Source organism: Somniosus microcephalus, chromosome 11 (assembly GCF_052327205.1).
Source record: "Somniosus microcephalus isolate GS21.2 chromosome 11, FLI_Smic_1.0, whole genome shotgun sequence".
NCBI lineage: Eukaryota > Metazoa > Chordata > Chondrichthyes > Squaliformes > Somniosidae > Somniosus > Somniosus microcephalus.
In genome coordinates, this window is record NC_140997.1 from 177,218,620 (window position 1) to 177,232,668 (window position 14,049).

Genomic DNA, 14,049 nt, shown 5'->3' on the forward strand with positions numbered 1-14,049 from the left:
AACCTCCCCCCTCTATTTATCAGTGCATATTTATGGCTTATCCAACCCTTCATAATTATGACTGAGTTCATAACCAAACTAAAGCTAAATTTTGTTACAGAAATTTGCAACAATAAGCAGCTCCAATGTGCATTAATATTTCAGGTATTTGCATTCAATGCAGGCAGACGAAGTATTGTAAGGGAGGTGGTGTTGCTGCTATTAATTAACTACCCGATGTCTATTATGCGTGTATGGATTTGATGCACATTCAAGCTCCCTGGCTGGTGAAAGCCTTTGCCTGACATGGCAGGAGTTCTGAGGGAGCCCTTACTACCACTAGGGACCTCCCTTGCCTCATTGTATTCCATCAGAGCTGTGCATCAGCTCGTGAGAAGGCAGTAATGTCACACTGGCAGTAGCAGCTGCAGGGGGTTGTGTGGTTGCAAAGGGAAAGCAGAGGCTGTGAGGCGTGGTGGGGCGGCGTGTGAGTGTAAACAGCCTGGATATGCAGAGACAGCTTCCTGACTAAAAAGCAGAGCCGACAAACAAGCTGAAACCTCACATGTTGGGAAGGACTGAGGAGCGAGAGAAAGGAAAAGTGAAGAATTAGCAGAAGGTTGTGTTGTGTATGGGAAGCCAGCATCCTGTGTTTTATCTGGAGAGGCGATACCAAAAAAATAGGAGAACGACTGCACAGCAAACAAGGCATCCCCTGAGAAAGGTGAGCTTTATCTCTAACTGTATTTTCAAAGGTTGTTTCTCTGTTAAATTTTGAAACTGTGGTACGCACAATACACACAGACAGTTTGCAGTGTGAATTATAGCCACAGGCAAAGCTGTGGACAATTAGCCACTCACAGTTCTGCAGCTACAGCCGACTGAGATACTAAACTGTCTAGTCAGCAGTAACCTTAGAACTGAAACAATGGGAAACACTTCTGGTTTAAACTTCTGTTTGAATATGGGTCTGTATCTCGAATACAATGGGGTTCTCTACAATGGACTAGCTTTTGAACGACACGTAATTAAACCTGGTGTGCTCTGCAGCTGGCCTGTTTTCTTTTGTATTTATGTATTATTGATACGATTTCTATAACAAGTAAATCAGACTATACTTTGTGCACGAAAATATTCATAGTGATTTTAGTATATGGCATGCTGATATCAAAGATACTCTTACTGGTCTATTTTAGTTGGCATGTGTGCTGTTTAGGATTCCAGTCTGGGTGAAGGGTTTGCAAGAGGTTTATCTGACTGCAAAGGGAAACTATACAGCCTCCTCTGTGGGAATACCATGGTATTAAACTGATTTAGCTGAACTTGGGGTGGAGGTAGTTTAATATCTGCACTTAAACAGGGCCAGCTGTGATATTGAAATAAACTCAACTTTGTGTTGATTTATTCATTTAAATGAAGCCCATTAATAATTTAAAGCATTATTATAATGTGAAGCCATTACTTATTTATACTCTTGCTGGTGTGCATAAAAGGAGTGATTTTTAGAAAGCATTAAGAGATTCCCAATGTGTGTTGTGGAAATTCAGGTCCTTGTCTAGCACGCAAATTGGAAAGCTGTGTGATTATTACAGTAATGCTCCAGGGATAGCTAAAGGAGTTCTTTGTTTTAATTGCCAATCTCTATAAAGCTTTGTGCACTTGCAATTCCATTTTCTTGCAAGCACCTGTGTGATTAATTGCATCACCACGTTCGAGGTAAACATAACTGGAGTTTCATATTGTTTACCTGAGGCATCACCAAATGCAGTCCGTGTCCAACGGATTTTAACCATGAAAGAAGGGGTTAGATCTTAACTAGCAGAGAACAAAGCATTGGCTGAGCAGCAAGAAGAGAATGATTTTGTAGTAGTCAGGGGGTCACACTGTATCTTTATTGGTACGAGCATGGTATATGTTATTTGGATTATATCAAAGGAAGATTAGAGATTGTGTCACTGTTCAGTATTTGTACCCAGGCTCCTTTAAAGCAGACAGGACTTTTAATTTTTACAGTGCTGGAGAATGGTGCAGGATTATTGGAGGTTTGCTTTGCTATTGCTAGTGCTTTGCGCTCACATGACTCAAAGGAACCACCTTTCCAACACTGCTATTCAGACTGTGTCCAGCAGATCCATGGTTCTCCACATAAATTACAGGCTTCTTTCCGTGCGGATGTATAACTCTGATTAGAACAATGTTAATAAGATGTACATTAACTCCACAGTTATAATCATCCTGCCAAACACTCGTGCATCAATTTTCTTCATATTTTCTTCCCTATAAAATAATGTTATAGCTAAGAAAGATAAGCTAAAACATCTATTATACTAATGTTGACTGAAAATAATTGCAATCAATAATAAAAAAATAATTGTAATCAAAAATCTGGCCTTTTGTGCCTTCCTTTCTATTAATTTTAAAGATAAACTGCCTTAAAAACCTGCACAGCATAACAATGTGAGTCTGGTGGTTTGTTTATTTGTGAGGTTTTTTTCTAAATTCTTCTACTGTATGATATACAGTCATTAATCATTCTGCAGTGGAGTGATCAGGATAGCTTTACCAGAGACTATGGTAAGGCAGAAAAACCGAGAGCAGGTAATAATAGCCTAGAAATTACTTCTGGTGATGTTGGCAGTCAAATGCTTAACACATTTGTGAGACACTCCTTTGTCCTATATTTTAATGGTGTTTATGTAAAATGGGTTTGCACCTCCACTAAAATAGGGTACAGAGTCACAACATTCAAACAAATTAAGTATTTGTCAGTGAATACAGGTAGACTATCCTTTATCCGAACTTCCGAAAACCGAAAACCTCTGAAAACCGAAAGTTTTTTCGTTCAGCGTAAGTCGTGCGCACAACATGGCCCGAGTGGCACAAAACATGACAGGAGTGGTCCTCCGGGGCCCAGAACAAGAATTCCTGCAGATTGTCGGCACGCCGGCCTTCACTCTCGATGTTAAGTGTGACTGAGGGAGCTCTGCCTTTCCCTGTGAGCAGGGCAGAGGGTCACAGAGTTCCCTCCTGGGTAGGAGATTGCAGGCCGAGCCGGGCAGTGTGAAGGAGGTACCGGGAGAGTGAACCCAACAATACAGCGGCCCGTCCGATAGCTGCAGCAGCCCGTCCGATATAGTCTTTTCTCCCCCCCCCCCCCCGACCTGATTTGCGGACCAGCTTAGCATAGGAGTCAGCCGATATCCGGCTTTCCCACAACTGGCGGCGGCAGTCGAGCCCCAGACCCCCGCTAAGTCAAGGAATTCAGAGAAGCAGGAAGGGGAATGAGACACGGAGCAGGGGGAGCTGTAAACAGACTGTGAGCGGCAGCACAGAGAAGCAGGAAGGGGAATGAGACACGGAACAGTCGCAAGAGGTAGCCTGAACTTTTAAAATTTATATTAAATACAAATACTAATTACCAAATTAATTTAATGTTCAGAGTTTCCCAGTCTGAAATAATACCTTCTGAAATCCGAAAATTTCCGAAAACCGAAACACAGCTGGTCCCAAGGTTTTCGGATAAGGGATAGTCAACCTGTATCACCAACAGTAATTTCTAGTCTAACGTCTTCATGCAGTTAAACCCCTCCTTTACTTTTTTAATGTTGTCATTAGAATCTGCGCAAAGGCTAGATGGAGAAGTAATAAAGGAAGCGATTTATACAAGTTCTTTATTGGTGAATGCACCACGATCAACGTGTATTCAAAGCAGATTTAGCAGGAGCACCATAGTTGTGCAGGGAATTGAAGCATCAACATATGGTAATGCAGTGCCAGAGTGTGGGTTCAGATACACAACCTTCCATACTACTGAGTTCCTGATCTCAGCCAGGCTAACGCTGCACCAGAGAGTCATCTTGGGTCACCCTTAAACATTTCCTAGCAGTGAGGCACAACTATATCTGTCAGGCACTGTGGTGAAATAAGTCTTATAAGTATATACCTTATTCTACCTGTGTATAGTTTCCTATTGTAATCTATTGTAACCCTGCTGTTTTCTTGGTTGGCCAGGAATGCTGATGTACTGTATACCACTCTGCTGTGCCATTGCTTGTCCTGATCTGTTACTTCGCCCCTGGCTCCGCCTCCTAGTTCACTTCTGAGAAGCTGGTCAGAAGGCTAACATGTGTGTTCTGTTCTGTCCAGTTCTAAGCTATTAAAAGCCAACTGTTTGAGTTATAACTACCAGTCTCTGTAGCTATTTAAGGTATATCAGGCACCACAACTATCATGTCCCATTACCTCCTTTACCTGTCAATACAGGACACTATTCAGAAACCAACTAAAAATAAACAAACTGGAATAAAAAGAAAGCCATGTGAATCCCCATACAAGATCTCACTTGTGCAATTCATTGATGTGCACTGAATAAAATAAACTCACCATTAAATCTATTGTGTGTTAGGTGGTCGGTTCCATGTTACATAAATCTGATATTAGACCAGGATTTGATTCATGTCAATATCAAGAGGTAGAAGAACAGCTTCATTTGCTGCTGACCTCTTGGCCAGATTGTCGTGGTACTCTGGCATTAACTTATCAAGGGGTTTGCATAATCAATAGCACATTAAACCATGCTCTGCCACCTGATAGAATCTTTTTTGTGCAATGCCATATTAGATTTCCATTGGTATCAGTCGAATTTTCCAAGTTTGAAAATATGATAGATGCTTACTATGGTTTTCTGTTCACTCAGCTGAACGCAACAGAAATAGGCTTATATATGGCATTGCCTTTTCCAACATATTTCAGAACAATTTGCATTTGCATAGTGTCTTTAATATAGAAAGAAAGAAAGACTTGCATTTATATAGCACCTTTCACAACCTCAGAAGGTTCTAAAGTGTATTACAGCCAATATAGCTGCTTCACAGAGGATTAAGGAAAAATAGATGGCAAGTCAAAGAAAGAGTGGGTTTCAGTGAGAGTTGTACAGGAAAAGAGGGAGGTGGCGATGCAAAGGGGTTTAGGGAGGGAATTCCAGAGCGTGGGGAGTTGGTGTCTAAAGGCACAGCTGCTAATGATGGGCAAAAGAAGGTAGGTGTGCACAAGGGACCAGAGTTAGAGGAATAGACGGTTTGGGGGCTGGAGGCAGTTACAGAGTTAGGGAGCAGCAAAGCGGAGGTGGGGGGCGGGGGGAGGGTGGTGGGGGAGGGGGGAGGCATGTAAAACACAAGGATGTGAGCAGGAGTCAACGGGGGTCAGTAAGGACGGGATGATAGGTAAGCAGCATAGTTTTGAAGGAGGTGAAGTTCATGGAGGATTCAAAATGGGAGGTCAGTCAGAAGACCATTGGAGAAGCACCATAGTACATGTGTATCTTATGTATGTAATGTTTCAAGGAAAGTAACATCAACTGTCATGAACTTTTGCACTTGTGCTGATGCAGGCACATATGGGAACAATGGCTCAGTATTGAGAAAAACACATAACTGGCTCAGAACATTCCATGGCTGACAAACTGTCAGCTCAAAACCATTTGTCATTTACAGTATATAAATAATAGTCTGAATACTGTATGTACACAAAATTGAATGGTACGTTTTGTATTGCAGATCTGCTGCAGGAAGTGGTCTGTAGTATCTGCTCCAGATGCTATAGGCATGTCTATTAAGGCTGGGACAACTGAGAAACACCTGGGCATGTTCAACTGTTCTGAAGTTGTGATTTGCAACATTCCTTCTGGCCACTGTACCTTTGTCAATGGCTAGGAGAGGTCCAAACCTTCTGATACAATGTTTTTGCAATTCAAACATTAAAATGTTCACTTATTTGGTACATCATTTTATTCTATATTGGCAATGGAATTGTACAGGAGATTAGTTTACTGGCTGGGTTAAAACCTATTTACTGCACATTGCATAGGATTCCTATAAATATTTAGGTTGATAAAGGGATGGACGTGTCTTCCTGCCAGTCACTTGGACAGATCAACAAAGTTTGGAAGAGTCTTGTTGTTCCCTTTAAACTGCTTTTATATTGCTTTTTGGCTGCTGGCTCCTGTGGTATGAGACTCCCACAGTCGATGGCCACAACCTCCTGGCACCAAGGGAGACCCCTCTTTCACTAGGCCTTGGTGGTTGCTGCCGGTCATATTGGGCTTATTGTCTTGAAAGACGACAGTTCCACACTCCATTTGGCTTTGGAGTGGCAAGGTTTACATTTGTTTTACATTTTATTCAAGAAATTGGCAGTTGGCACCAAGAAGGTAGTAAAATCTGTTTTTGAATATGTTCTAAAGCACAGTAAGAGTTTTTAATAAAAGCATGCATCAGAAGCGTGCACGGCCAACATTGATTCAAGTTGCCAGTGCACAGTTATATTTTTGAGTCAGAGAATATGCCAGCAGGCTAGTCTCATTGATTGCTGATTATATTTTACTGTTGTGCTGGGTCCTGGTTTATGTTCACCTAAATCAATCTGTGCAGCACAAAGACAAAAAGCCGAGCCTGGAAATACATGAGCGCTGGATCCTTGAAAGGAATATCTTATTGTACTTCCCTGGCAGCTGCAAACAATAGTTGTAATCTTTGCACCACAGTTGTGTTTCATATTACAAGGAACATTCAACCACCCTCTCTCCAGAGAACAGTTTTGCAAGCTAAGAAAGCAAACAGAGCAACTGCACTAATACACCTGACAACACAATGTGTCCTTAGACTGTGAATGTGGAATTGATATTAATGACATAAACCTGATTTTATTCACACCTTAAAAATATTAGCTTTATTGGTAATATGCAAACTGTCATTGTGCAATTGTAATTGGTTGTGCATCATCATGCCTGTAGTCAGGGAGGAACAGGAGATTGCACCCATTGTTAGGAGTGCACTTTATTATTTGCAGTTTATGGCCCTTCCAGCACACTAGATGAATTCATAAAGAACGGTAGAGCAGGAATGTGTGTCAACTTCTGTGAACTCATGCATAACTGCAGCCAACATCCACAAATGGTGGAGTATATGAACTCATTTCTCTTATCCGGAAGGAGGAGAGCATGCCAGGGTCTCTCAGAGACGCCGTAATTGTGACCATCTTCAAGAAAGGTGACAAGTCCAATTGCGGTAATTACAGAGGATTCTCCCTGCTGTCTGCCACAGGGAACGTCATCGCAAGAATCCTCCTCAATCGCCTTCTCCCAGTGGCCGAAAAGCTCCTCCCAGAGTCGCAATGCGAATTCCGCCCACTAAGGGGCACAATGAACATGATCTTCACCGCACGTCAATTACAAGAGAAATGCAGGGAACAGCACCAACCGCTGTACATAGCCTTCTTTGATCTCACAAAGGCCTTCGACGCTGTCAACCATGAGGGATTATGGAGTGTCCTCCTCAAATTCGGCTACCCTCAAAAGTTTGTCACCATCCTCCGCCTGCTTCATGGCGACATGCAAGCCGTGATCCTGACCAACGGTGCCACCACAGACACAATTCACATACAAACCAGGGTCAAGCAAGGCTGTGTCATCGCACCAACGCTCTTCTCGATCTTCCTTGCTGCAATGCTCCATCTCACCCTCAGTAAGCTCCCCGCTGGGGTGGAGCTAATTTACAGAACAAACGGGGAACTGTTCAACCTCCGTCACCTCCAGTCCAGATCCAAGGTCGTCCCATCCTCTGTCGTCGAATTACAGTATGCAGACGATGCTTGCGTCTGCGCTCACTCGGAGGTCGAACTCCAAGCCATCGTCAACACCTTCACCGAAGAGTACGAGAGCATGGGCCTTACACTAATCATCCGCAAGACAAAGGTGCTCTACCAACCTGCCCCCGCCACACAGTACGATTATCAAAATCTACGACAAGGCCTTGGACAACGTGGACCACTTTCCATACCTCGGGAGCCTACTGTCAACAAGGGCAGACGTCGATGACGAAGTCCAACACCGCCTTCAGTGTGTCAGTGCAGCCTTCGGTCACCTGAGGAAGAGAGTGTTTGAAGACCAGGACCTCAAACTTGGCACTAAGCTTATGGTCTACAGAGCAGCAGTGATACCCGCCCTGCTGTATGCCTCAGAGACATGGACCATGTACAGCAGGCACCTCAAAGCACTGCAGAGGTACCACCAACGCTGCCTCCGCAAGATCCTGCAAATCCATTGGCAGGATAGGTGCAGCAACGTCAGTGTTCTCGCTCAGGCCATCATCCCCAGCATCGAAGCTTTGACCACGCTCAATCAGCTCTGATGGACGGGTCACATTGTCCGCATGCCTGATACGAGACTCCCAAAACAAGCGCTCTACTCGGAGCTCCGGCATGGCAAGAGAGCCCCAAGTGGGCAGAGGAAACGCTTCGAGGACACCCTCAAAGTCTCCTTGAAAAAGTGTAACATTCCCACTGACACCTGGGAATCCCTGGCCCAAGACCGCACAAAGTGGAGGGGAAGCATTCGGGAAGGCGTTGAACACCTCGAGTCTCTTCGCCGGGAGCAAGCGGAAGCCAAGCGCAAGCAGTGCAAGGAGCGCACGTCAACCCAAGCACCCCACCCACCCGCCCCTTGAACCACCGTCTGCCCCACCTGTGACAGAGACTGTAGGTCCCGCATCATGGACTCATCAGTCACCCGAGAACTCATTTTTAATGTGGAAGCAAGTCATCCTCGGTTCCGAGAGTCTGCCTAAGAAGAAGGATATCATACCTTGGTGTTCAGAAATAGCCGGTGTGCTGCACTCAGTGTGTGACAGGACTGCAGCTCTGGAGGCTGAGTGGGGCTGTAGCAAAGATAGGGGAAGGAGTTAAATGAAAATTCCACCCTAGTAGTCTCCGCAAGTTATTTCTTCCAGGCCCAAAAGTTATACTTGGAAAGTCAGCAGGGGTTTTAGACATGATAACATGTCATTTTGTGTCTTCTTGAAAGCACTTCCCAGGACTGTTGTTTATTTTGTGTTGTTTCTTATTTCTGGAATGACCAGCCCAAAGCTGTGGAATTGTTGGACTCTTCAACCGTGGTAATTTTCTGGTTATATATGGTGACTAAAATATGAAAACAGTGGAAAAAATGCTGCCAACTGAACTGTCTATGACAGGACTGCGACAGAGGAATTTCCTATACAACAACAACTTGCATTTATAGTGCCTTTAACATAGGAAAATGTTCCAAGGCGTTTCACAGGAGCATAAGCAGACAATACTTGACAGCCAACCAAAGAAGGAGATATTAGAAGGGTCGACTTCCAGCATTTTCTGTTTTTATTTCAGATTTCCAGCATCCGCAGTATTTTGCTTTTGGACTAAAGAAAGAACTTGCCTTTATATAGCGCCTTTCATGACCTCAGACGTCCCAAAGCGTTTACAGCCAATACTTTTGAAGTGTAGTCACTGTTGTAATGTAGGGAACTAAAAGCTTGATCAAAGAGGTAGGTTTTAAGGAGGGTCTTAGAGGAGGAGAGAGAAGTGGAGTGGTTTAGGGATGGAATTCCAGTGCTTGGGGCCTATACGGCTGAAGGCACGGCTGCCAATAGTGGGGCAAAGGGAGCAGAGAATTCATAAGAGGCCATAGTTGGAGGAATGCAGAGTTCTTGGAGGGTTGTAGGGCTGAGGAATTTACAGAGATAGAGAGGGACGAGGCCATGCCATGGAGGGATTTGAACAAGAGGATAGAATATTAAATTCAAGGCATTGGTGGGCCAGGAGCCAATCTAGGTCAGTGAGCACAGGGGTGATGGGTGAGCAGGACTTGGCGCAGGTTAGGATGTGAGCAACATAGTTTTGGATGAGCTCAAGTTTAATGAGGGTGGAAGACAGGAGACCACCCAGGGAAACATTGGAATAGTGGAGTCTGGAGGTAACAAAGTCATGTTTGAGGATTTCAGCAGCAGATTAGCTGAGGCAGGAGTAGTGCTGGGCAATGTTATGGAGGTGGAAGTAGGCGGTCTTTATGATGGGGAAGGTATAGGGTCGGAAGCTCAGCTCAGGGTCAAATTGAACACCAAGATTGTGAACAGTCTGGTTCAACCTGAGACAGTGGCCAAGGAAGGGAATGGAAGTTTGTGGCGGAGGCCAAAGACAATGGCGTTGGTCATCCCAATGTTTAATTGGAGCAAATTGCGGTTCATCCAGGACTGGATGTCAGACAAGAAGTCTAACACAAAGGTAGTGGTGGGGTCAAGAGAGGTGGTGGTGAGGTAGAGCTAGTTGTCATCAGTATATATGTGGAACCTAACATCATCTCTTCAGATGATGTCAATGAGAACTAGGAGGGGGCCAAGAATAGATCCTTGCGGGCTCCAGAGGTAACAGTGCGGCGTGGGAAAATAAACTAATGTAGGATATTCTCTGACTACGACTGGATAGGTAAGAGTAGAAGCAGGCAAGGGCAGTCCCAGTCAACTGGGCCTGGGAGAAGGGGTGTTAGAGGAGGATGGCGTGGTTGACCTTATCAAAAGCTGCAGAAGGGTCAGAAAGGATGAGAAAGGATAGTGCGCCACAGTCACAGAGGATGTCATTTGTGACTTTGTGTAGAACTGTTTCAGTGCTGTGGCAGGGACGGAAACTTGATCGGAGAGGTTCAAACATGGACTTGTGGGAAAGATGGGCACGGATTTGGGAGGTGACAACACGTTCAAGGACTTTGGAGAGGAAAGGGATGTTGGAGATGGGGTGGTAGTTTACAAGCACATACTGGTCAAGGGTGTTTTTTTTTGAGGAGATGGGGTAATAATGGCAGATTTGAAAGTACCTGAGGAAAGGGAACCATTTGGAATGTCAGCTAGCATGGGACCAGGAAGGGAAGTTGGGTGGTCAGCAGTGAGATTTCATCAGAATAAAGTTGCAGTGGCAATCCCTTCCCCCTCCCAGATATCTAAAAGCAGAGTTTAGCCACATGGAGCATTTAATAAGAGCAGCTTCTATCTGCCTACAACTAAAATAACCAATCTATTCCTGGTAATAAGTAGAAACAAACTTTTTATTTATTTTTGTGAAATTTATTTGTTAAATTGGATCAACACATAGCAGACATCAAGCATGAGCTTCATTACCACATAATGAATAGCAGCTTATTACTGCGTGGACTCATTCATTTTGTGGAAAATGAATACCACAGTATTACAGGGCTGACTTTTCCTCTGATCTACTAAAAACAGGAGTTTAACAGAGTGGGGATCAAATCTACATCCAACTCCTCCATGATGTAGTCTGATACAATGCAGTAAAAATAACTTAATGAACTTTAAATTTTGTACAGACACTCCAAGAAGACTGGGGCCCCGATTTTCCCCCAGCCGTCGGGCGGGTTTTCAGGCGGGCGGGGGCCGAAAATCGCAGAAATGGGGGGTCGCGACCCCCCACCCCCACCCGATTCCCCGGCCCGCCCGACTTTCGCACCCGTGTTTCAGCGCGACCCGATTCAGTCCCACCCGCCGCAGGCAGGAATGGTCAGCGGGAGCCTAATGATCAATTATTGGCATGTTTAATGCTATTTTCAAGGGCCCTTGTAATTTTCAGCATTTCCCCACGTAAAACACACCTGGTGGGAACACCGCTGATGAAACCTGGCATGCGCAGAGTTGGCTTGCTTGCTTTCAGCTGCAGGTCAATCAGGACTGAAGAGATTTAATCAGACAGCATTTGCAGGCTGCAGGACCTTGTTGCTGAAGGCTTGGGGCAACTTGTTGAAGGCTTAGGCACAGCTGTGGAAGGTTGGAGCCTCACACACTTCTCCAGTGTGAACTCCTGGGAAGCCCCTCTCAGCACCTTAACTCAGCGCCTCCTCAACGGAGGCATCTGCCAGAAGCATGGGAAGCCTTTTGTTCCTTCCCTTCCTGGCATTAGAGGATCTCCAACAGCAGAGGAGGCTGGAGCAACTCCAGCAACAGCAGCACCAGCAACAACAGCAGCACCAGCAGGAGCGGCAGGCTGCGGCTCAGCCACCTGGGGCAGCACAGGCCAGAAGGGGCCAGCGCATGGAAGGCCGTCGGCGCAGGAGATACCCTCCAAACAGGGTCTACAGACGCAGGGTCAGCTACCTCAACATGACAGAGGCGACTCCGACTTTCGCGACAGGTAGTGACTGACATCTGCGCAATGCTGCAGCAACACCTGGAGCCCAGAGCACCAGGTCCACACTACTTACCAATGGCCATCAAAGTCACCACCGCACTCAACTTTTATGCCTCAGGCTCCTTCCAGGGATCAGCAGCAGACATCAGCGGCATCTCCCAGGTGGCAGCACACACTTGCATCACCAGGTAACCGATGCCCTCTTTGCCCTCGTGCACAATCACATCCATTTCACCAGGGATCGCGCAAGTGTGAGGGCGCGAACGCTTGGATTAGCTCAGCTGGCAGACTTTCCAAGGGTGCAGGGCATCATTGACTGCACACACGTGGCCCTTAGGGCACCCCACCACAATCCAGGAGTTTTTGTCAACCGCAAGGGCTTCCACTCCCTTAACGTTCAGCTGGTGTGTGACCACAAGAAGGTGATTTTGCATGTTTGTGCCAGGTACCCTGGCAGCTGCCATGACTCCTTCATACTGCGCTAGTCTACTGTGCCTCCGCTATTCAGTCTGCCAAGCGAACTTGAAGGATGGCTACTTGGAGACAAGGGATATCCCCTGCGCTCTTGGCTAATGACGCCGTTGAGGAGACCAGCCAACGAAGCTGAGGAGCGCTACAACTCCAGCCACATTACCACCAGATGCATTATCGAGCAAACCATCGGATTGCTGAAGATGCGCTTCAGATGCCTCGATAGATCAGGTGGAGCCCTACAGTACTCATCAGCCAGGGTCTCCAAAATCGTCGTGGTATGCTGTGTGCTTCACAACATGGCACAGCGTCGTGGCTTGCCAATTCCACAGGACCAAGAGGCTCCTCACAGAGCTGCCTCGGATGAGGATGATGCTGAGGAGGAGGAGGAGGAAGAGGAGGACGGAAACGAGCATCCTGCAGAGGCCCGCCAACCAGCGGCACCAGTGTGCGAGAACGTTGCTGGGCGGAATGCAAGGAACGCGCTCATCCTGGTCAGATTTGCGTAGCCTGGTACATCAAACACTGCAGCCTCACTGCTTCTTAACTGACCATGGATAGTGGCCCATGCCTGCACATTCCTACCTATTTGACCAGCTTGCTGACATCTGCAAGTTATCCTAAGGCCTCTATGTGATATCCCCATTCGCCAAATGACAGATGCCATAACTGCAGCAGTTGCCACCAGATTTTTTATGTACAGGAAAATGATGGCATTAAAACTATTTACAAGACTTTTCACCCAAGTGACTACCCTTGTGATTAGTGGTGCTTTATTTTTCTCTTACGCGTGCTCCTACATAGTGGTACCTCTGTGGCTTCAGCAGATGTGGAGGCCCCTTGCTCACTTTCCTGCTGCGCCTGTCTCGACACCTTTGGCGGGCGTCCTCTGGGGTGGCGAGCCTGTGAGGGCTCGCCAGCAGTCTGCTGCTCCTGCAGCTGTGCACGGCTTGAGACTCCTATCTCACTGGGGTGTGGACTCCGGCGGGCCTCTGACCGAGGGCTCTGAAGTGGCATGGAAGTGTGAGCGCGTGGAGAGGAGCCCCCACTTCCTTGAGGTGTGCCAACAACCTTCCTCTCATGGGTCAGCTCCCCCTCAGCGCCTGCAAGTGGCTGGAGAGCACCTTGCTGCACATCAGGGGGGCCATGGGGACCCGTCTCAGCACTGGAAGTCCTGCTCAGAGGGACTTCCATGAAGGTCTGGTTTCGGTGCTCAATAGATGGCTCCTCAAGAGATGCTATTCTATTTAGAGCACTCACCATGTTTTCGACACCCTGGCGACTAAGCTCCTCCATGGCCGCAGCCCTCCTCTCCTCGGCTGCAGCCCTCCTCTCCTCGGCTGCAGCCCTCCTCTCTTCGGCTGCAGCCAGCATTGCCACGGAGGTAGCCATCCTTTCCGTGGTGATGCTTTGATGCGCCAATGACTCCAATAAGGCTCTGCTCATGCTCGCCATGGACTCCTCCATTCGCTCCACACTCGCAGCGACCCTGGAGACAAAAGCTCGCAGAGTCTCCTGCATCTGTACATGGAGATCCATCACCTCCTCTCTTGCGGATGGACCCAGAGGCATAGGGTCGACATGCAGCTGAGCTGAGCT

The 14,049-nt window shown here is 46.5% G+C and overlaps 1 protein-coding gene across 3 annotated transcripts in view; it reads left to right on the forward strand.

The window, feature by feature from the left end:
* Positions 1–269: 269 nt before the first annotated feature.
* Positions 270–14,049, forward strand: part of LOC147111000 (FERM domain-containing protein 4B-like) — a 354,890-nt gene continuing 341,110 nt past the window's right edge. For 2 of the 3 annotated variants that reach the window (XM_086001453.1, XM_086001454.1), the window contains exon 1: positions 270–703. In XM_086001453.1, the coding sequence (XP_085857579.1) occupies positions 611–703 (93 nt within the window). In that variant the 5' untranslated portion in view covers positions 270–610. The remainder of the gene's footprint in view (positions 704–14,049) is intronic. The other variant, XM_086001455.1, reaches the window with a different exon arrangement.